Consider the following 22,530-nt stretch of genomic DNA (forward strand, 5'->3'; position numbering starts at 1 on the left):
TGGCTCAGGGAGGAGGTGGAGAAGTTCAGAGATGATCTGTCTCATAACATACAGACACAACATGGTAATTGTTTTAGCAAATATGTAAGAAAACATATTTCTTAAATAAAAGTTACATACTGCAGCTTTAAGACAAAAACCAAACAAGAAAAAAACAACTCAAGAATCAGTCAGATTCAGTTTTATTTGTTATGTTTTCGGTGGAATAACATGAAGTCTACACCAGGGCATTCAGAAACACCGCTGACGACAATAAATAGGTGAGACACGCTGTTGGTTACCTGGGCAACAGGTTCATACACATGCAGAAATGACTAGTGGGCAGGAGATAGCCTCCGTCACATTCTTCTGAGGCCCCAGAGGCGGAGGTGTAAGAGTACATGGATAGTACCTCCCCTCCTGACACACGCACAGACACACACACACACACACACACACTCACCCACACACAGAGGGGATAAAGATTCCAGTCTTCACAGAAAATATATAAACCGTACAATACCATTATTTCTCTTACCAAACTAAATCAGCTGTTCAGTCAGTCCTACCTCCTTTAAATCAACTCCCGTTTATCTAAAACAGCTTGATAGGAGCTCAACATGTTCTTCAGCTTCATTAGAGGGAAAACCTTCACACTTAGATAACCCTGCACAGTATGCTGCGGAGATGTTATCCCTATGTAAACTAAAAACAGGATAGATTTCATTAGTCGATAGCTGAGAGAGAAATATAGCACCCAATTGACAATAATGCAGCTTATATGGGGGCGTAAAGCAGAACATCTACCCTGTAAACAACTGAAACTCTGTTATTCTGTTAATTAACAGACACATTTAACCCATCATCCTATTTCCAGCAATATTAGCTGCACAGTCTGAGTCAGCAGAGCAGCAACCTCCAAACCTCTCGTCCCCGACGACAAACTGTTCGACATGACTTTGACTTTCTGCTCGCCCTGAAACACAACGCAGAGCGCATCCTAGCTGTACCTTCATGTCCCACATGCCGTGCTTCATCCGCCTCCCAAACATGTACCAAGTAAAGTCGTCATGCGTGATGACCTTTCAAAAGCGGAAAACTTAAGCCCTTTGAAATGTGGCTGGTCCCATAAAACTGGATTTACCTTCAGTTTGTGTTTAAAAAAATCAAACTGGGTACTAGACATGCAAAAAAAAGTCACAAAAATAGATAATAATGTACACATCTCCCTTTCATTTTATCCCTTATGCTGAGATGTTTGTTATTATTTATATACCTAATAGGAAAACAAAAATGCACACATATTAGAAAGAAGCTGAAAACATAAACACGCAATCTGGCAATATCTTTCAGTCTCCAGTTGTTATTCTTCAAAAACTGAACTTAGAAATAATTATGTGATTTTTCCCAGAGGCCCAGCCTCAGGATGCATAATGCTTCATTTAGCTTCCATTGATCTCCACAGCACCACCTTTAGGTATGAGCAGGCTCATCCGGCCCGTGGTGCTCGCCGCACTCTTGATTACCTCCATCCATCTGAAAAACAAAACAAAAACAAAAACAAAAAGGAACACAGACATATTTTATTTATACTGCTACTGAAGTTGGGAAAACTTGCAAAAGTAAACAGTGCAAAAGTATTCACATCCTGTTTTCACATTTATGGGGTTTCTGAAGGTTTCAATGACTCAAATTTAAGACTTTTAAAGACCATTATGAATGAAATTTGAGCAATTTTGCACAACAAAAAAGTAGTGGCAATATTTCTTTTGCACAGAATGCACCTAGCATCATACAGGTCTGCTATGGCAAAGACTAATGTCATCCAGCCAATTGCTGATAAATTAACTTACCCATGATAGTTGCTAAAAAGTTAGCTATGTAACTAGCAAGGGTTTATTAGCAGCTATATGGAGGTGGCCTCAACTGCCTGAAGTGACAGAATGTAACAAAGCTGTCTCCATGTGACTCAAACTTTTACTGATAGAAAAGTTTAACAAGAAAAATAAACTATAACATTAAATAGTCCACAACAAAATTTAAGACCAGTGATTAATGTATCTAAGGCCAACTCCCATGCTTTCTAATTAACTTAAGATATTTTAAGGCCATTATGACTGGAATTTAAAACCTTTTTCATGACAGAAATGTTCAAAGGAAAACTGCATATTTTAAATAGTAGCACCAAATATTTGGGCATAGAATGAATGAATAAATTTAAGACATCTTAAGGCCTTAATTTTAGATGCGCGGATTTAAGACTTTTTGAGGATATGCAGATACCCCAATTTAACTGGGATTTCTCCCCCAGATGTTTTCTTAGGCTTCTTTGTTTTGATTTATGCCATAAAATACTAGCAGAAGGCATTATTGTTGTGGTGGTAACTGTAAATACATCTGATGCAAGCGAAAAGAACCAGGCGACGAACCTCTCAAAGGTGTACTCGCTCTCAGCTCTGAAGAAGTAAACGTGCGACTTGAACTGCAGCTTGAAGACGTACTCCTTGTGAATGCTGTCCGACTCGTCGGGGGTGCTGACCGTGTAGCCGAGCAGCGGCAGGCTGGCCAGGGGGAAGTCGTCCTGCGGCAAAGATAAAAGCAGTTTTTCTTGTTTGTCTGTTTTCATGTTCCCGGAGCAGCACATGGAGAATGGGCGGACGTTCCGGCCCACCTGGTGGGTCTTGTAGAAGAACAAGCAGAAGTTGGTGAAGACGACCCAGAGTTTCTGCCAGCCGTTGCTGTTCTTAAACTTCCTCAGCAGGTAGCCTGACAGCTGGTTCTAACACACAGAGAAGCAGAAGGATGTTCAGATGCTGACAGATGGATTTATGGTTTAAAATACATGTATAGATCTATGTCACTTAAGGTTATGAAAGGGTTTTACTGCATGCTGTGATTTCTAAATGAAGAAAAGATTTAGGAACACGAGTCGCCATGGTGAAGTTTGCTTCATGCACATGAAAAACAACCGGCTAAGCTACAGAGCTTAGCCTCGTTTTTAAATCTCTAATGAGTTAGCTTGGAAAAAATCTTTTATTTTCTGGAGAATAAACTTAAATTCACATAAACTGAATGGTTTCATTTTATAATCCACTTGTAAAATCAGGAATTTAGCTATTCAAAATGTGCTAAAATAGAATAAAGGAGATCTGTAAACATTTATGTACATTTAACATTTATTTACGAAATTTTTATAATCCAGTCTCCAGAGTTTTAAGATGCAAAACCTACAGTTCCCTCCACCATAAACATATAAACTCCCTTAATAAAGATTCGTATAAAACAATATAATTTAACGGTTGCTATGGAGACCTGGTGAGCTCCAATTTGTCAACTTTTGGGGCGTTTTAATTATTGCTCTATAGATATTGGCACATCCAGGTGATTAGCTGTTTTAAGACATTTACTGATTTATGAAAATCTGCTCTATTAGAATATGTACTCTTGTTTGTCCCATTTTGAGTGATAAAGAAAAAAGACCATGTAATCCATTTGACCGGGCCAAATAGATTACAAATTAAAAGCTTCCAAACACAGATCAACCTAAACCAGTGAAGCAAACATTACAAAACATCTCTTTGTTTCATTTAATTTATTGGGATTTTCAGCAGTACCTATTTTGTAAAAGAAAATAGAAATAAAATTCTTATTTTCCAAATTGAATAATTGGTTTTCTACATTTTTGTCTTTACTGTAATAAAAAAATAAGTAATATTTTTTCAGAGTTATTCTAAGATTAATCTTTGGTAGATGTGGCATAACTAAATACATTTTAAAAAAATCATTACTTATTTTAATTTTAATTGCCTTAAGACTTTTTGGTACCAATAGAATTTTTTTCAAATGAAAGGTTTTCCCTATTACTACTCAGAGTTTGTAGGTTGTTCTTTTCTAATTTCCTTTCCATTTTACAGTTGATTTCATGTGATTTTTTGAAAGGTTACTGTCCTATTAAAGCTCCTGGTTCTGGTACCTGATTCATGCGCAGGTAATCAGTGAGAGACAGGTTCTGATTTCTGTACCAGCAAACATGCGTGATGGTGTTTGGTCTCTGTCCCTGACCGAGGAGATAGCGAGGAGGGAGCTCCGGCGACACGGCCGGAGAGCCGAAGACTGGAAGTGTGAGAGAGAGAAAGAGAAGAAAGGGTGCAGAGAAAAGGTTTAGTGTGTTAGTTATGATAAGGAAGTCGGGAGGAAATGTGAGTCGGGGAAAGTCCAGATCTGTGGAGTGAAAACTTGTCAGACGATGTTTTCTGGCATGCACGATAATGAAGGGGAGCAGAAGATGACACATCTGTTAGGATAGAGGGAGGAACCAGGAAGACAGGGCGGGAAAGAGGGAAGCTTAAAATAAACAATTAAAATGCTTTAAAGAAAAGATCAAAGACTCAGATCCAGACGGAAGACACTGCTCTTTCCACAGGTCCAGTGAGGAAGTGTGTGTGAAACGGTGTGTGTTTTAGTGTGTCTGCGTTCCAGGAGGAGGGGTACCTCCACGGCCAGGCTGTGATCAGACATAGACACACTGGTGTTGCGGTGCCAGCACACATGCATGGTTGTGTTGGCACGGTGATGCGTCTGCTTGTCGAGGGAAGTGCGGGAGGAGTTCATGTCGTCCTCCGACTCCTGCTCCAGAGAAACCTCATCAGATGATCCTGAAGAGGAAGGAGGGGAGGAGGAGGGAAGGATAGCAGGAAGTTGTGTGGAGGAGAGGGGGATTTACTTCTGACTTACTTGCTTTTTAATTTCGATTTAATAAACGGACAAAAAAACAAACAAAAAAAAACCCTATCCAAAAGACACAAGAGGCTTTTAGGTGGGGACGTGAAGGCGGTGAGGTTGTTGGGAAGCCTTACTGTTGGAGTGATCGTTGAGGCCGGTACTGAGGAAGACGCCAGATTTTTCCTGAGACTTCTTAGCCAGGTCGATGGCCATGTTCAGATCCTCGATCCATTTCCCCATCTCCACCTTAGAGCTGATAACACAAACGAAAACAAACATCATGTGATGGCTATTCGGCAAAAAAAAAAAGAAAAAAAAAAGTCCGGGTCAGAGTGTAGAAGAAAGAAAATAAATAAGCTTTTAGTGATGTGCACAAATGCTGACGAGTAAGAAAACTGGATTAACTGAACCATCATGAGTAAAGAGATTAATTCACCAGCGGAGTAGTTGTCTTTAATTGTTTCTTGGGTTCCTGCCAACTTCCTTGTTCCTTGTTGTTAATATCATCCGACAAATAAACTAATCGGCATGTCTTCACTGGAAAAAGAACAGCACTGGAGCACAGACTGAGCATTCAAACAGTTCCGATTTCTGTCTGTTTCAGGTCCTGTGAAAGTTTGAGCTACTTTTAATACTAAAAAGAAAAATTTGTACTAATATCACATAGCAAATTAATAACAGCAACAAGAACAGGGTTGTATGGAATCACATTTCTGAACTTTAGTTTGAGCTTAAGCAAAAATTTTACTGATCTAACTTCCTGCTTTTAAACTGGTCTTATTGTAATAAATTAAGGTCGTATGCTGAGGGGACTTTTGAAGTTTTTTTTTTTTTTTTTTTTTTACAAGATTCAGGAGAAAATTTAGCAAAGTTAAAGTTTCCTTCCAACGTATTTTCAAATTGAATTAGTTCTCAGGCTCTTATTGGCTCACCTGGCAGCCACCACGATGGTCCTCTGAGCAGAGTAAATGGTGAAGCAGTGGGGCACTGACCATTCGTTCTCACTTTCCTCCACCTGTGGGAGAACATTCACAAAGAAACAAAACTTCAATTGATTAAGGAGTGACTACCTTCCATTATTGTGAGGGATTTAGCAGGAGTGAAAACAGGAGGGGGGGAAACAAGACAAAAAGTCTGATAGTAACATGGAGCAGCAGAATCCATCATCAGGAAAGTAATGTTTGTGAATTAAGTTTTTTTGTTGGGTTACCTTTTTTTATTATACCTCAATTAAAATCATAAGAAGAAGCACAAAATACACATAACAACTTTTGTTTTTATTTCTATACAAACTAAAACACCGATCATTAAAACGTTGCAGTGGTTTAGAAACTGTTCATTCATCTGTTCATGTGATTGAACAGACATATCTTAGCATTATCTATTTCCCCATCGTTTTATGAGTTGACGTAACTATTTGTGTATTTACTCTCCAAATAAACCCATAAAAGTAGTAAACAGGTAATAAGCAATGATGTCATTTCAAACAGATAAAAGGATCAATAAAGTGACTAAATAAAACTAAACTGCCCAGGTTACAGATGTATATAAATACATAAACAGGAAAGTAAGGATCACTGCCATGTTCTAATTAGCAATCCCCACACAATGGAAATTTTACTTGTTTTAAAGGGGCAGTAAAATGTATTTTCCAGGCACGTAGTGCCGTTTTATAGCACAATTGTGTAACTATGTTGCCTTCATAATTATAAAAATGCCAATTCTATCAAATATGACTATAAATAAATTATACTTTATAATTTAGCACCTTGAAATTGGACCTAAAAAAAAACAAAACTCTTGCTATTCTTAAACCCTGCCTTGAGGAAGTCATCACAACATGGCTCCTCTATTAACAGTTTAACAACATTTTTACCAGTGTTGCTCTGAGAAATAGCTCATATAATGAAGTCAGCAGACACACAGTTCCACCGGGTGTTTGCTGATTGTTGCTGGCTAGTCTGAAGGAGTTCAGTAGGGGAGTCGTGTGGGAGGGCTGCTCTGTGAGGCAGAAACTCAGCTTAAAAACTGTGGTGCCTTCTCCACCCAGGCATTTTGCACAGCTGAATGGTTGCTGTTACGACTGGCTCAAGGTCATAACAGATACGGGAGACCATGCAGTGGTTAAGGTGCAGAAAATTAACATTTATTAACAAAAACTACAATGGATTGTGAAAGTCAGTGCAGGGGGCGAAATGCAAATGCTTGGATGTGTTGTATGAGTGCATATGAAAGTGTTGGGGTGCAAAAACAAAGACAAACGCAAATGTGCATGAGGAGGGGAGCTGAGGCCTGACAGCAGAGCAACACAAGCGACAAGAGGCAGAGTGGACGCTGAAGGCGACCCTAAAGGTGGAGACGGCCAGGTTTAAATATTCTGTGCTCCAAATGAACAGATCAGCAGCACCTGTAAAGGGGAGGAGCACAAAAGCAGACAACAAAAACACCTGCAGCCCAGCCCATAAGGCCCAGGGCTGTTACAGTTGTCATGGGAGATTAAAGGATTTCTCAAACATGCACGAAATAATCTAGGCAACACTCCAGGCATGTTTATGATGAGGGAATAGCATTATATGATGTAAAGCACAGGAAAGTTAATTTTACATGATACTGCCCCTTTACGTTGATGCATAAACTTACAAAATTTGACACTGGTGTGTCTGCAGCAATCTGTTAAATATGCTTTTTATTTAGTCTACATGGGGGAAGAAAGGCTGGTCTGGGCATCTATGCTGGCAGAGTTCACTTACCGGTGCATCCAGCACTATGAGCTGCAGCCAAGAGTGAAACAGAAACATGCAGAGTTAGGAGACCCACACTCCTCCGTTTTGGAGGTCTGTCCTAAAACCCTAGTGCTAACTGAAACGCCATCAGGAGATGTCCTCCGCAGACTGGCGCCTGTGTGTGTGTGTGCATTAAGGTAAAGGCAGAAAAAGTTGAGAGAGTTTTGTCTTCCAGACTCACAATCATGCCGTGAAGTGGCAGCTGTCCATGCACTTTGAACTGATTGGTTGCCGTGACACCTTTGCTGGTGTAGAGGAGCATGTCTGAGAACTGAAAAGAAAATACCCGAGCATTAACAGCTGATTGTCGGCTTGATTAGCAAGTTGAAGGAGGAGTCCGTTCTGGACCCACCAGGAAGAACATTCTCTGCTGCAGCCCCTTCTTGGTGAGTTTGTACAGACAGCCCTCTCGGATGAACTCCTGCAAACAGAGAGCCAGAAAGAGGACATCTTTGTTTTTCTCTTTGTTTCTGTTGGCGTCTCTGCTCCCACTGCCATCTGCTCGGCGTCGGTGCACTCACCCGGCCCGGAGCAGTTAGGTTCTCGATCCCGATCAGGTCTCTCTGCAGCTCCGTCAGCTTCTGGAAGTTCTCCAGCCGGATGAGACTGCTCTGGAGCTGGGTGGCTATCTCCGCTACTTCCTTCATTGCTTCTGCAAAGGAGGAGGGAGAATATCAAAACATGTCACGCATTGCGCCACCGAGGAGTTACGATTACGTTTCACAGAGTTTCAGACAGTGCTTCCAAACACAATACTCATGAAATTAAACTTGACAAATGTTTTTTTTTGTTTTGTTTTTGTTAGGACTAATAAAGTTGTTTTTTTTTTTTAAATCAACCCCAGTGTGTCCTGAGACTGTGGAAAAGAAAGCTTCACACTGTCAGAAAAACAGAGGTAGAAAAGGAGTCATTGTGCAAATACATACCAAAGTTTACTCTGCCTTTTGAAATTGATTCTCCTTAGAGTTCCCAGTCACTTATACACTTGCAGTTCCTTTTTTTAAATCCAATTTTAAGAAAATACTTGTTGTTAACAAATATCACTGAAGTCAAAGTTGTGCTGCTTTCCCCCAGTTTGGACACTTTATCTTAAGGGTCCCCTCAGCCTATCTTAAACAAGTATTGTTTGTTTTGTTTTTTTCCTCCCATTGATGTTGCAGTTTGTTTGCTCGTTAAATTTATTTGCTTTGTACAAAAACTAAAAAACAAAAAAATTAATGAGAAAAAAAAAGACTGAATAGTTTTTAAGAAGTAACATTTACACTTAAACAGTTTATTGTATTTATTTATGGGAACTGAAAAAGGTACTAGTAATGTAAAAAACAAATACATATAGAAAAATCATGTTTTATGAAATTTGAAAGTCTCTTCAGTATCTTACGGCTTTTTGTCGAAAAGATCCAGATTAGTTGTACTTCCTTTCAAACCGGAGCACCTTGTTAAATGGATCTGTGGTCTACAGGGTGATGAGATGTGGAACATTTACCCTTACAGTCTTCATAATCACGGTGAGCAGGAGAGTAGTGCTTGCAGAGTCTCTCCAGGATGAGCTTGTAGTGCATGAGGCGCTGGATGGGTTTGAGCAGGAACGTGTTCAGCGGCAGGTAGCACACCTTCTGCAGCTCAAACTCTTTGTAGACCGTCTCCAGCTTCTTTATCCTCTTGGAGGCTTTCTCTAGCTCCGTTAGCACCTCGTCGTGCTTCTGCAGGTAGCTGGTGAATTCCTTAGGGCAGAATCGTTAATGGAAACAATGTGTTTGATAATCATCTGAGGGACTGGAGTTTGGTATTTTAAAAACTAAAGGCATCTGTACCTTAAGAGCACTCATGTTCTTCAGCATCACGTCACCGATCCTCTGATAGTCACCTTTGACGTGAGCGTTCGACCGTCCCTCCCTGTCCAAACAAAGGCAGGTTTAATTGTCATCACCATGTCGACAGGCAGGAGTCGCGGATGAACTTGCGGAAACGGAGCGACGGAGTCGTACCAGAGAGCCAGCCTCTGGTCCAACTCCTTCAGGAATCCTCGGTGGAACTCGTAGATGGGGTCGATGTTGGAGAAAAGGAGCGTCATGAGGCCCTCTGGCATGGCGTTTTCTTTGATCACAGCGCTACGGAACCACTGGAACAAACAACCCACTATTACACAGAAGACACTGAAGATGTGCAACATTTTTTAAAGAAAAATAAATCACTAAAAATGTCGACCAATTCCTGAAAAATTCTTGTGATTAATACTAAGTTGAATAGTTGTGTTTTATGCTCTTTGAATATTTTTAGAACACCAAACGGCCATGTTTCCTCTTTCTCTGAACACTATTTTGTCTGCGTGTGATTATTACAAGATATAAAATGTAGAAAGTTTTCTTTAGCTTTGAAAGATGCAGTTAGACGTTTGAGCCATTTGACAGAATTATGTTTGGAAAAATCAAGGCGAAGCTTTCAAATTGAAGAATAACACACCAGCTGCTGAGCACAGTGGTGGCAGCGTACTTCTGTGGATTTATTTAGCCGCCAGTCGTTCTGATGCTTTGCACAAAGAGAGCAGAATATTGAAAGAAAGACGAATCCTTACAAATCCTTAAACTCTACTTAACAGGACAATAATCCCAAACACAAATCAGAATCATTATATATCAATATCATGAAAAGATATTGAGTATCTTTCCAAAACCTTGTTGATAGAAAGAGAAAGTTTGTGATTTATCCAAATTAGTGTGGGTGTGTGTATTATGTGCTAATTTGGATGAAAATCAACAACAGATTTGAATTTGTGCACCTAATTCGTTTCTAAAACTGACAGAAGTTATTTGTTGTGTTATCATTTCATCCTGAATAAAGAAAAGACCAAATAATTACTTAACAGCCCAACGTGATAATGACATTCATACCAATACTGAACGAATGTAAAACTTGGACTCTGCTACAAAACAAAATTATTGTCATTTTTTTGTTTGTTTTTTGTTCTCCAACTCACCACGGTGATGACCTCGAGGTCTTTCAAGTACGTTCGCTCTGTGGTCAAAATCTCTTTGGCAATGAAGTAGGCCTTGTCGGTGGGATATCGCTGGAGGAAGAAAGGGGGCTTCATTGTAAAAAGACAATAAGCAAAACTGATTCCAAGCAAGGAAGTGCAAAGAGTAAGTCAAATTCTCCAACAACAACATGCTTTCCTTTAATAAAAACCTGAGGAATACAGTGCCTTGCAAGAGTATTGATGCAGAAAGGGGAACTTAAGCTTTTTGGCTTTCATGTAAAATACCGAACGCACCGTCCACAGGGTGAAACACGGTATTGGCAGAGTCATGCTGAGGGCAGACAGGGTGATACTATAAGAAAACCTGTTCTGTGCAACAACCCTACCCATACGGCCATTGCTACAATGGAATAGTTTAGATCAAATGCATTCATGTGTTAGAGTGACCTAGTCAAAGTCCAGATTTTGAATCAACAGGACAATGTCGACTCAAGACTATAGTTAGAATATCCAATTTGACTCAGATTGGGCTGCTTAATGAAAAAAAATTGACAGAGATGCATCCCTAAAGTCCTGCAACTGCAACCATCAATGAACCATCAACTCATGCAAGTGCACACCACACTCTTGAGATTTTTATTTGTTAAAAAAGTAAAACCATGTTTTAAATTCTTTCAGTTCTTGATTATTTAAATCTTTGACTAGAATTAAGAAGGGTTCTTTGAATATGTGACACTTGCAACCGAGATGTTTTGTTTCCTTTTTATCATTTTCTTTTGTCCAAATATATGTTCCCTCCTTTCTTTAATGTTCTCCTTATGGATATTGTGGGAGGAGCTTTTATAGGCTACAATATGATAAATTCTTAATTTTGGGAGATTGGTGATCAATCAATTCGTACACATATTGATGTGTAAGAATTCACATCAATCCATTTACTTTATCTACCTCTACAAAGATCTAAAAAATTAACCGGTCTCCTCTTTTGGTCTGCCATGAGAGAGGTTTGACTGTTGGCTCCGCCCACCAGGTCATGGATGGACGTTTGAAGTTACCAACAGTCACCCCACTGTTGCCAACTCAGCGACTTTCTTACTATATTTAGCAACATTTCAAGCAAAAAAAAAAGAAACAAAAAGCTGGTATTGCCCAAAATTGGAATTGGTAGGTGAGGCTCTTTAAAGATGAGCAATCAGTGATCGGCCAGAAAACTGCAATCTGTGCACCATTACTACGGTACTCTGTAAAATGTCTGTTGTGTATCTTTACATGTTGGTGTCCAAAAATGTAAACAATTGAATTGGGAACAACAACAACAACAAAATCACATACAATCCCAATAGACCCAACAAAAACTAATTTTTTGTTTGAATACTTTTACAGGGCACTATACGTGAATCGGCTTTAAATGTTTTGAGTTTTTGAGGCAGGTGGGGGGCGGGGGGTTTGGAAGGGTGGCATGCAAGCAGTGTACCTTCCTCCTGCCCTCCTCCTCCTCCTCTAGCCTGGCAGTGCTGCCCACCTCACTCAGGATGGGGCTCTGCAGGGGAGATGGGGCCTGGCTGGGCAGGCTGAGGGTCGACATCTGGAAGGAAGGCGACAGGCTGAGGGGACCCTTGGAGGTGAGGGGCGAGAGCTGAGGATTGTCCATTACTGAATCTACGAACGGAAGAGGGAGAATCAAATTAAAAAAGGCAAAAAATAAAAAAATAAAAATAAAAAAATGGGTGGTTTGATTTTTCAGGTGTCCCAGGTGATGGGAACGTGGTGAGAAAGGCACAAACATGATCTTCTTAAGTGGCGAGGGGTCTTAATCTGTGTATACAGAGGAACTAATCCCATATATTAGACTGTATTTTGTCACATAAGCAACACTAAACCCTCACTTAACCCGGTTCCCTCTTTCTTTTGTTTCTGTGAAAACACAGCTGAACATTACAAACAAATCGCAAGTCTAATCTCACACACAAACACTGGCAGTGCATGAAAGAAAAGCTGCAAATCAGACTGCAGTAAGTATGGGTTCCCACACTTTTTAAATCCTGGTCATAAGTTTTCCAAATCCCTCTAAAGCAAAAAGAAAGAAGACTAAATGATAAACAAGCCTGCCTCCTTCGACTGCGTCTGTTCGCTTCTCTACACAGCCGATTCAGCAGACAAAACCCGACCCATCCCATTCTAACAACGGAGTCACCACAGCTGCTCTTCCACTTATAAAATGCAGGGGTGGAGGGAAGACTGACGAGAGAGGGGGAAAAAAAACAACAACACAAAACAAAAAAAACACGGGATTCGCTATTTGACCCGGAAATAATTGCCCGAGTGAAAGTTATCCGGAATGTGGCTTCTCTGCAGGGCAAATTGGTTGTTTATGGTGGATGTGGAGCAGCCCACAGGGACTGACACAGAGAGGAGGGGGAGGACAACGCATATCAGACTCGTCAGAAAGAGAGACGGGGGGGTTTGGTGTGGAATGACTTGGCATGAGGCCTGCCTAAACAACGAGCGCGAGCACACACACACAGCTGGAATTAGGTTGAGGAATCTTGTGTGCGACTCAACCCTCCACCCCCCCTAACTGCATGTAGTTTGCTGCATCAAATAAAAAACAGGGAAAACTACTGTTTGTATAAGTTTGTTGAGGGATTATAAAGCGTTCTTCTTCAGGAAATAAAATACGGACTTTGTTCAGAAGTGGGACGGCCCAAAAACACTCAGGATATTTCTGTGAATAAACAACAGGATCATCCGTTTCATCTTGCATCGTTTGAACACTATCAGCAAAGAAGAAACTTCGGTCTCCAAATTAAGAGGCAAATTATTTCTCCGTGACCACCTATGAATAAACTCTAAATGTCTAAAACTGCAAATAAATGAGAGGCAGAAATCCCTGTCGTGACTTCAGTCCGATTTGCAATTAAAAGAATTTTAAGTCTGACATTCATGGTACCCAAAAGTGATTCCTTTATTCTTGAGAATAAAACATACAAACATTAAGTACATGTTGATGATGACTAAGCTTAAATACACACAGGATTAGGTGATGATTACTTGGTGGCTAAGTGTAGTTAGCTTGTTATTATTGCCATCAGCTCAGTGTAAAATTGGGTTAAAGTAGGGAAAAAATATCATATTATGGCAAAAATAGTGAATGAAATGGAAAAAAAACACACACCCAAAAAAAACAAACCCCTTCATCAGGTCAGAAAAAAAAAAAAAAAAAAGATCTGGAGCTGAGCACACGTCTTACTGCAGAGGCTGGAAATGCCGTCCAACAAAATGACAATGAGAACAGATGAGCAATTAAAGAAACTATCATAAGCTTTGGATCCCGTTTAGCACATTGTGATTGGTTGTAATTATTTCACATTAATCATACACCTGAGTTAAAGACACACTGCATGGAAGTGCTTTAAGGCACCGTGGTGCGAGGGCTGCAGAAAGGGAGGCTCAGAAAGACTTAACTAAAACAGAAAAAAAATGTAAGTCACTATGGAAGGACATCAGTTTTGCAATTAAGTCTTTCTGATTTGAACTGTGCAAAACAGATTCTTATGCCAATACAGAATCAAAAACAGATTTGCCTTTGTTACTGGATTAGAGTCCAGAAGACTGATAAGAGAAACATGCACATGTTACTCCTTTAGTGGCTGAAAACCTTTGCTCGCATACCTGTGCTTCAACTGTTTCTAGAAAAAGCAACACATATGTCCAGTTAATGTGCAAAACACTGCTTCTTGTCAATAACCTGAATATTTAGTTGTTAAATTGAGAATAACCTGTTTTATTAAATATGGTAAAGCATCCTTGAAGCTAGAGGTTAAAGAGAAATGTTTTTTTAACAACTTTGTTCTAAAAATACAGGACTAATGTACCAAAAAGGGGTTTCCTTAAAGTTTCTACATTATGAAAAATCTTAATATCACATCTTCTTCAGTCTAGCTTTTATTAATTATGTAGAAAAATGGTATTAAGAGTTCAAAAATGATACATTCATCTTATATAAAGTGGTATTAGCATTTTACATTATGGCTCAACAGTACGAGGTCTACATTCTATTATTTATCCGAACATGAAGCTCTATGGTTAATCATGATGCTGCTGAGAAATAACACGGCAGGTGTAAACACCATTTCAGCCAGCAGAGGTCAGTAATGGACAGAAATGAAACTAAAAACACTGTGGCATGCCTTGCCTTGTTTTTTAAATAAAGGAGGCACTTTAAAAAGATTTAAATAAATCACGCAAGGTTTCACTTTTACTCTGAGTCTCGATGTTCACAAAAAGGGCTATTGAAGGAAGTAGACATTTCAAAGGTCATAGAAGAACCCAGCAAATGGTTTATTACAAGAAAAGCTGATTTCTTTTTGTTGATTGTAAATATATTAAATTAATGTAAAGTTCTACAAATTTATGCCAAATAATGGAATTAAAGTTTGAATGGAAAGCAGTTTTCAAAGACTGTGTTCAGCAAAGGATGTGGAGCGATAAGTAAGCTAATTACTGCTTTCTTGCTATTTTTTGTATGTCAAAAACGTGTAAAAAATCTTTTAAAAAGTAACAATGTAAGCTAGCAGACTAGACTCCCCCTTTTTTCTTGTAAATAGACCACATAATGTAGACTGAAGCAAAAAATACTCAAAAAGAGTAATTTTGTTAAAAAATGCCACAAATGGCTTACTCTGTGAAAATAAACTGTTCCATCCTCTACTGCTTACATTGACTTACTTCTAAAAAAATGGTGATCTATATGTTGCTCTTTATATTACTCTTATAAGCAAACACTTCTCCTGTAACTGCACCGCAACAGTTTAAAGGCTTAAGTGCTGTAAGGGTTTACATTTTAATCTGTGAGGATCCGGAGGGGTCTGTCAGTCCCAGGGACTGCAGGTTGTGGCATTGGAGCAGGAAGCCCTCTATCCCACTACTTCCTGTTAGAGGGTTGCTATAAAACAGGTCCTGCTCAGGGGGAAGGTTGCCGTCAGAACCCCAGTCGGAGTCCGAGTCGGAGCTGCCGTTCCCGGATCCCTCGGTGGCGGTGGGGGGGTAGCTAAGCTGCTCGAGCTGCTCCACCAGGTCACTGAACTGCATGGCGGAGCTGCTCTCAGAGCGGACAGAGTACGCCGGGAAGTTGACCATTGAACTGGCCTCTGACTGGATGCCAGAGCCCGGCAGGCGCAGCGAGGAGGAGTCCGGGACTCCGTACCCCACCGACATGGACTCCCCGGCAGAGCTGAGCCCCAGGTTGTCCAGGGAGCTACACTCGGAGCGGTTGTTTACCAACGAGCTGGTCTCGGAATGCCCCACGAGGCTGTCTGGAAATGCATGGAGATTCCCATTCAAGTCCTCGATTCCAACACTAAACAGCTGATTTTTGCTGATGTCAGACTCCTCCGTAAAATCTAACCGGTCTACTTTATTCTCATCAAGCCCGAAGGGGTAGGCCTCTGCTCCACCTCCGTAAAAAGAGATTTCGGCGGGATCGTCATCAATGAACTCCTCTGACACATGTAGAGGCGAGCCGGGCATCGAGAACATGGCATTCTGCTTCGTCCTCAACAGTTCTGCCTCGAAGGCCTCAGGTGTAAGAGGCCCCTTCAGTTTCCCCCTCCCCCCTTCGAGCGAGCATCCCGTTCCCCGTCTCCTGCCTTGCTCACTATTCTCATTGTCGTTTCTGGAGGGCAGCGATAGGGATGTGCTGCTGTCTAAACACACAAACATGGGGCTGCAGTGTCCTGCTGCCTGGTTGCTAGGGGCACCTTGAAGCGAGAAGTGTGACGGGGGAACGGCCTTGACGGAGTCTTCCTTCGGAGGGCTGGGGGGTCTGGCTGCTCCCGCCGGGAACTGCGGCGGCTGTTGCGCTGCTGGAGACGGGCTGAGTGCGGAGAAAGGTTGGAGCTGAGGTTGTAGCTCAGTTCGTGGAAAGATCCGAGTCATGTGTGCAGGGAGGAAGGACTCGGTGGTGGAGGAAAGGGAGCAAGGGGCCCTGGGACTGTCACTGAACGACAAGGTCTGGAAACAAAGGCAGAACAAACAGACAAGACCAGGGCCAAAGAACATACAGGATGAAGGCCACAAAAGAAAGAAAAATACATGTTTTGATTAGTTTATCCATTCTGGCACAAATTATGGTTGTATCTAGCTGCATTTCCATTAATGGTAAAATTGCGCAAATTAAAATTGCAAAAATTATTTTGCTTAATTGAAGTACATCGATTTCAAAAAAGTTCGTATTTTTTGATCAAATGTTTTTGCGATCGGATGAGATGAGGTGGTCATGTCAAAATTTTTTTGCACATCACACAAGTCATGTGATCAACAGCCGGATGTTGCATCTGGCGAAAAGGACAAAGAAGACAAGAGGAAGTGGTATTAGGACGATGGTTTGTTTTTTTGGAATATGTGCATCTGGCTCCACCAGAGCTCTCACAGACACACAATTCATAAAAAGTTGTGCCATTTTAACATGTTCAATCCATAACCCTTCTGTAAAATCTGCAACTACAATTCCCCAAAACGCCACACACATAGCCGCTTTGGGTTGTCACTCCAATGCCTGAATAAGACGCCGACGTTTCCTCTGATTGGCTGATGAGCATTAGCGCCATGACTGAATTATGACTTTTTCTCATGTAACTGCTTACATTCGTCGCTGCCATGATTTTGAATGACTTATTGAGTGAAGAAGCTTATTCATGTGTGATTTTAAATCAATTTCTTATTTAATCAAAACACTAATTGCTCAATTGTGATTTTATTTTTTACATTTGCAGAATATAGACAAAGATTTGCGCACATTTGTAATGGAAACACAGCTACTGCTACATGGTTTTTCTAGTAGTTTTGTTTACCTGTTTTGGCATGTCAGAGGTAAAGGAGCGAGCAGACATTCTTACTTGGCTGTTCTTCCTAAACAGAAACAGACCTTACTGTCAGAACAATTCATTGTTACTAATACGGAAAACAAATTACGGTATATGACTGATGGTGTCCAGTTTGGGTCAAATGTTTACACACTCATCACAGGCATGAACAACACCAAGTTTGGGGTTTTATTGATTTAGTTTACTCTAACGTTGGTGTCCAAACTTTTTCCCTTATGATCTAAAAATTGCCACGTAGTCACACTTCACAACAATTCATTTTTGCCTACTTTGTTTTTAATTGGTCAACAATAAACAAAAACTTTCAATATTTTAATGAAACAAATTTGTATAAATTTATCTGTGAATCATGTGAAACATAAAACAAAAATATTATTACTCTTTGATCAGCAAAAATAACAGAATGTACGATACTGTCACTTCATGGAAAGCCCTTGGTGATTTTACAGAATGGGTACGGCTAAGTCTGAGTAAAGGTTGCTAGTTGAAAAATGTGTCAGTCTCCATCAAATTCCTGCACCAGTGGCCAAATTTGTGCCATTCTTGAATATGCATCATTCTAAGGCCAGCACTTAGGATGCACATGGTCCAAGTTATGCAAACACTCCCATTAATGTTTGATAAATGTGCTTGATAAAGCTCTTTGTAGTCATGGCAGCAAAATGCTGCTGCCACCATAATGCTTTAAAATTTGTATGCTCAAAAGCCTCTCTTTGGTTCCTCTGAACATTCTTCTTCTTGTGTCGAAACAGATCAAACTGCACCCCATCTGATCATAAGCTTTTCTCTAAATATGCATTTGGCTTCTTTCAAATTTCAGTCAAGGCTATATAGTTGTCGCACATGAAAAACTGGTTTTAGAATGGATAAAGGGAATGAGCATAAACCTTCTGGAATAACCCTCACAAAGCCACAACCTCAATCCAGTTGAAAATTTATGGACTTTACCCTCAAAGCTCGGCCTGTCCCAGAAAACCGACCGGGTTTAAAGTTCCACCAATTCTGCCAAGAACAGTGGTCAAATATCCTGCCATAAGTGTGCCAAAACCTTGTCGTCAGCTTTAAAAAAGCTTGTGGTTAAAGTACAACTTACTATGGGACATTTAGCCAAATAGTCACCAGGATATTTGACCCCTGAATGTGCAATTTTTGTATTTGTTGCTGTTCTCTCAGCCAAGATTCCTTTGGAATCTCAATGGTGGTTTTTATATCCATTTAAAATAACAGTTATAAATAAATAATTCTCACCCTGAAAAATAAATGACACCAAACAATTGATAATTTGTGCATAACTTGAAACTTTTAAAACATAATTGAAGTTGTGCATTGTATATTCATTCCACGCCGAGAGAAGAATCATTTAAATAAGCCATCAAAGGACCCAAATTACTGAAGTTTGTGCCCATGATGTATATATGTAAACTTGTCACCTGGACTGTACCATACGTCTATTCAGACAAACACACCTCTGATAAGGGGTTCTCTTCGCTCCGTTCTCCCGAACATACTCCACAAGTTGTTTCTGGGTCCTTCCACTGACAGAGAGAATTTTAGATTAAAAACTAAATCCAAATAAATAAATTGATAAAATGCTTAACTGTACAACAAAGGTCAAAAGTCCGAATGAACGGACTTTAAAGAGTTCCTACCTGTATCTGAAGGAGGAACCTCGTGTAAAGAGGATTGCTTTGGTTTTGGGTTCCGGTTGATCAAACAAACGGAAGAACGAATGGTACTCCACACAGATCTTCCAGAAGTTTTTACACTGGTCACGACTGGCCATCATAAACTCAAGAATGTCTTGATGGGGCCCCTGAAAAAAAGGTTAAAAAGAAACACTGACCTGGTCACGTTTACAATGACTGTAAAATCTGAGATTAAACTGAAGACCGTGAAAGCTTACATGGACTTCTGAGTGGAGTTTTATGAGGAAGCGTTTTCTCTTAAAGCTCAGTTTGCGAATCTTGGACCAGTTAAAGGTGTTTATTTTCGTGTTGCCCTAGGTTACAAAATAACAACAGAAAAGTAAACCAAATGATGACAGAGTGAAGTCATGGTGGCTGCGATCAAAGCAGTAATCACCTGAAAGACCTGAAGGCCCATATGAGCAACAGTCAGATTGATCTTTGTGCCTTCTCGGTCAGCTGCTGGGTGAAAGCGGACACCGTACATTTCCAGTTTACGAGCAATCTCCAGAATCTGGAAATCTGATTCAGCAGGAGTCTGGCCACTGGTTAAAAAAAAAGGTACATAAACAAAAACATTCATGGCATGTTCCCTTGATACAGGGTAATAGTGAGCTGTGGTATATGGAGTCCTTCTCGGATCAATTCTAAGAGCCTTTTTTATTTAATTAAACTATACAACAAAACGACACAAAAATGTATCCACACAATTTCATTTGTGGTCAAAAATACTTTAACTTGGTGAAAAAATGATCTCTGTTTAACCAATATCTCTGTGCTACCAATATTGATTTAGTTAAAATTCTAGCAATATTTGCAATAAATAGAGAGTAAAAATTGCCAAATGAACTATACTGATCACTCTTAATGTTTTCTTCTAATTTAACCACATAGTGCCAAAATAAAACGCGTCATATAATTTGTAGATGTCTTCAACCTTTACAAATGTAACAGGCACATATAAAAGCAAGTGATTACAAACAAACAGCGTATTAGAAACATATCCATCCCATCATTACTCCATTCTAATTTTGTTCATCCTTTAAGCATGAAATCTCCTTAGAGCCCTCCCCTGCCCCACTGGCCTTATGGCTAATAGACTAACCGGAGCAAAGGATTAAAGCAGGGAACTCTCTGCTAGCGCTACCACTCTGGCAACCAAGGAAAGAGATTAGCAAAAGTCTTTAGAGAACCCTTAAGTCTTTAGGGCTTTTTTCAACCTGGGTGTTGAAAAAAAAAAGCCTCTGTTGGCTATGAGGTAGCACTGTGCTCCTTTAGAGACTGGCTGTGGGAAAAGTGCTGTAAACGGTTTCTGCTAAACTCTAAACCGACAGACATGGGTGAGGAGGACTTGTTGTGTCTGTGTATGAAGAACACACAGTCACGGTTTTCACCAAGCATAAACTGCGTAGAAGCAATGGGGCATCATTTACCACTTCTTAAAACTTCAACATGAAACAACATGTGTCGGATGAGAAAAGTCAGAGTTTACCTTCTGTAAATCATAATTAGATAACAGAATGAGCTCAAAATAGCAACATGAATGCCTTCCATTAAGGCTAAGAATAGGAGGGGGCGAAGCAAGCACTGGCAGGTCTGCTAAGGCCTCACTTTTAAACAACGCTAAGTTACCGTTCTTTAAAGTATTATAGTTGAACCTTTGAAAGACAAAATGTTCACAGAAAGGTGATAATTAGCAAAACTATGAAGGTTGGGGAACAAAAAGCTTGCAGTTCACTTTTCAGCAGACATGCAGCTCATGTCTGCTGAAATGGGTGATAGAGCCAGTTCTTGTTTTGGTTAAACTGAGGAATCGGCTGAGTAATGGTTTGATTTTACATAGCCAGGCGGTGACTACAGAGCCTGCCCCCAAAAAGGAGGATCATTTGTAGAAATGTTCAATAACCACACACAGTGACTTGCAAAGTTAATATCCCTCGAGGTTTTTAAATGTTATCAACCACCAACTTCAGTCTATTTTGGGAGGGCTTTCTATGACACACAAACTCAAAGTACTGCTTAGGTAAAAGGTCTTGGGAAGTGAAAGGAAAATTAGGCATGCCTTGGAGGCTTGATAGAGAACATTACTGAACGAACAGCATCACAAAGACCAAAGAACACATCAGACAGGTCAGAGGGGAAAAAACAAGAATTCATCAAGAAATAAGATTCCAGGCTTCAAATATCCACGATTAACAATAGTTCCTCAACATTATCTAGTAGGTGAATACTGAATGAAAGCTACACTATTATGGTCAGGGAAAAGATCAAGCTGTCAGGAGCAATGCTTTAAATAGAGATTTAAATGATATTAAAATCATGAGGTGAAGGTAAATCACATTAAGTCTTGCTAGCTGTAAAAAACCAGAGCAACAGCCCAGACACAGCTGCTAACACTAACCCTCTAGAGCACAGGTGTCAAACTCCAGTGCACAAGGGTTAGGGTCCTGCTGTTTTTAGATGTGCCACAGGTACAAAACACTGGAATGAAATGGCTTCATTACCTCCTCTTTGTGAAGGTCAGTTCTCCAGAGCCTTGCTAATGACCTAATTATTCTATTCAGGTGAGGTGCAGCAGAGGCACATTTAAAATTGCAGGACAGCGGCCCTTGAGGACTGGAGTTTGACATCTGGTACAATTGGTACCGGGCCGCGCAAGAAATAATGAACTACTTCCGGATCTTTTATTTTGAAAATCCTAAACTGGATTTTACCGGTTACGTCTTGCGCGTCAAAATTGAGCCAACTTGCAGCAGAATGAGTAACAAAACAACATCGGAGTAATGTGCGCGCGCGCACCCCCCCCGGCAGCAAAATTGCGAAGTGCTGACCGGTCCGCGCGACTAAAAAGGTTGGGGACCACTGCTCTAGAGTAAAGTCCAAAACCTGACAATTATTATTACTTAAGTGGTTCCAGGGATTTGTGGCTGATTTGGGTTGGATTCAAATATTTCAAGAGATGTTTGTCTTCAGATCAGATATAAAGGAACAGGGGCTGAAACTTACAGGTGCCTGTGGTGGAACTCCATGATTCTCTCTTGCACTTTGTCTTGATAAGGCAATAGTTTGTTTGCTCTCAGGAACTCCCTGTCTGCAGCGTCATCATGGTCTCCGATCTCCGCTGTCGGTTTACACAAGAGAAAACATCAGATTCAGAATTATATAAAGGCCACTTGAGATTATTGTCATTTTACAATGTGCAATGAGTAAGTCCTTCATCTCAGTTTTGAAATTCAGTGATCATTACGAGGCAGTTATTGAGTATTGCTCTGTGTTTTTGATGTTAAGGCAGTAGAATAAAACATACACTGAACTATGTGTGAGGCCAGCAGCGCTCCAGTATTTTCTGTACAGATCAACCTGCCCTCCATCAGATCTCTCTTCATCTGCAGGGAGAATAAATACCTGTGGGAGGAAACGAGAGCCGAAAATTACTCACAATACTTGCAGATTTGAAAAACATTTTAACTCAACTGAGAAGATGCTACGAAATGAGACGC

At 40.3% G+C, this 22,530-nt stretch overlaps 1 protein-coding gene across 2 annotated transcripts in view; it reads right to left on the reverse strand.

The window, feature by feature from the left end:
- Window positions 1-165: 165 nt before the first annotated feature.
- Window positions 166-22,530, reverse strand: part of farp2 (FERM, RhoGEF and pleckstrin domain protein 2) — a 38,643-nt gene continuing 16,278 nt past the window's right edge. The window contains exons 6-27 of one of the 2 annotated variants that reach the window (XM_028027508.1): window positions 22,338-22,435; window positions 22,037-22,151; window positions 19,428-19,575; window positions 19,249-19,344; window positions 18,995-19,158; window positions 18,812-18,880; window positions 17,313-17,370; window positions 16,221-16,473; window positions 11,984-12,120; window positions 10,462-10,551; window positions 9,473-9,606; window positions 9,299-9,380; window positions 8,971-9,208; window positions 8,006-8,136; window positions 7,837-7,905; window positions 7,666-7,755; window positions 5,634-5,716; window positions 4,836-4,954; window positions 4,471-4,634; window positions 2,651-2,758; window positions 2,409-2,560; window positions 166-1,515 (exon numbers count right to left, since the gene is read on the reverse strand). In XM_028027508.1, coding sequence (XP_027883309.1) covers window positions 1,422-1,515; window positions 2,409-2,560; window positions 2,651-2,758; window positions 4,471-4,634; window positions 4,836-4,954; window positions 5,634-5,716; window positions 7,666-7,755; window positions 7,837-7,905; window positions 8,006-8,136; window positions 8,971-9,208; window positions 9,299-9,380; window positions 9,473-9,606; window positions 10,462-10,551; window positions 11,984-12,120; window positions 16,221-16,473; window positions 17,313-17,370; window positions 18,812-18,880; window positions 18,995-19,158; window positions 19,249-19,344; window positions 19,428-19,575; window positions 22,037-22,151; window positions 22,338-22,435 — 2,692 coding nt within the window. In that variant the 3' untranslated portion in view covers window positions 166-1,421. Of the gene's footprint in view, window positions 1,516-2,408; window positions 2,561-2,650; window positions 2,759-4,470; window positions 4,635-4,835; window positions 4,955-5,633; window positions 5,717-7,665; window positions 7,756-7,836; window positions 7,906-8,005; window positions 8,137-8,970; window positions 9,209-9,298; window positions 9,381-9,472; window positions 9,607-10,461; window positions 10,552-11,935; window positions 12,121-16,220; window positions 16,474-17,312; window positions 17,371-18,811; window positions 18,881-18,994; window positions 19,159-19,248; window positions 19,345-19,427; window positions 19,576-22,036; window positions 22,152-22,337; window positions 22,436-22,530 lie in introns of both variants that reach the window. The other variant, XM_028027507.1, reaches the window with a different exon arrangement.

Source organism: Xiphophorus couchianus, chromosome 9 (assembly GCF_001444195.1).
Source record: "Xiphophorus couchianus chromosome 9, X_couchianus-1.0, whole genome shotgun sequence".
Classification (NCBI taxonomy): domain Eukaryota; kingdom Metazoa; phylum Chordata; class Actinopteri; order Cyprinodontiformes; family Poeciliidae; genus Xiphophorus; species Xiphophorus couchianus.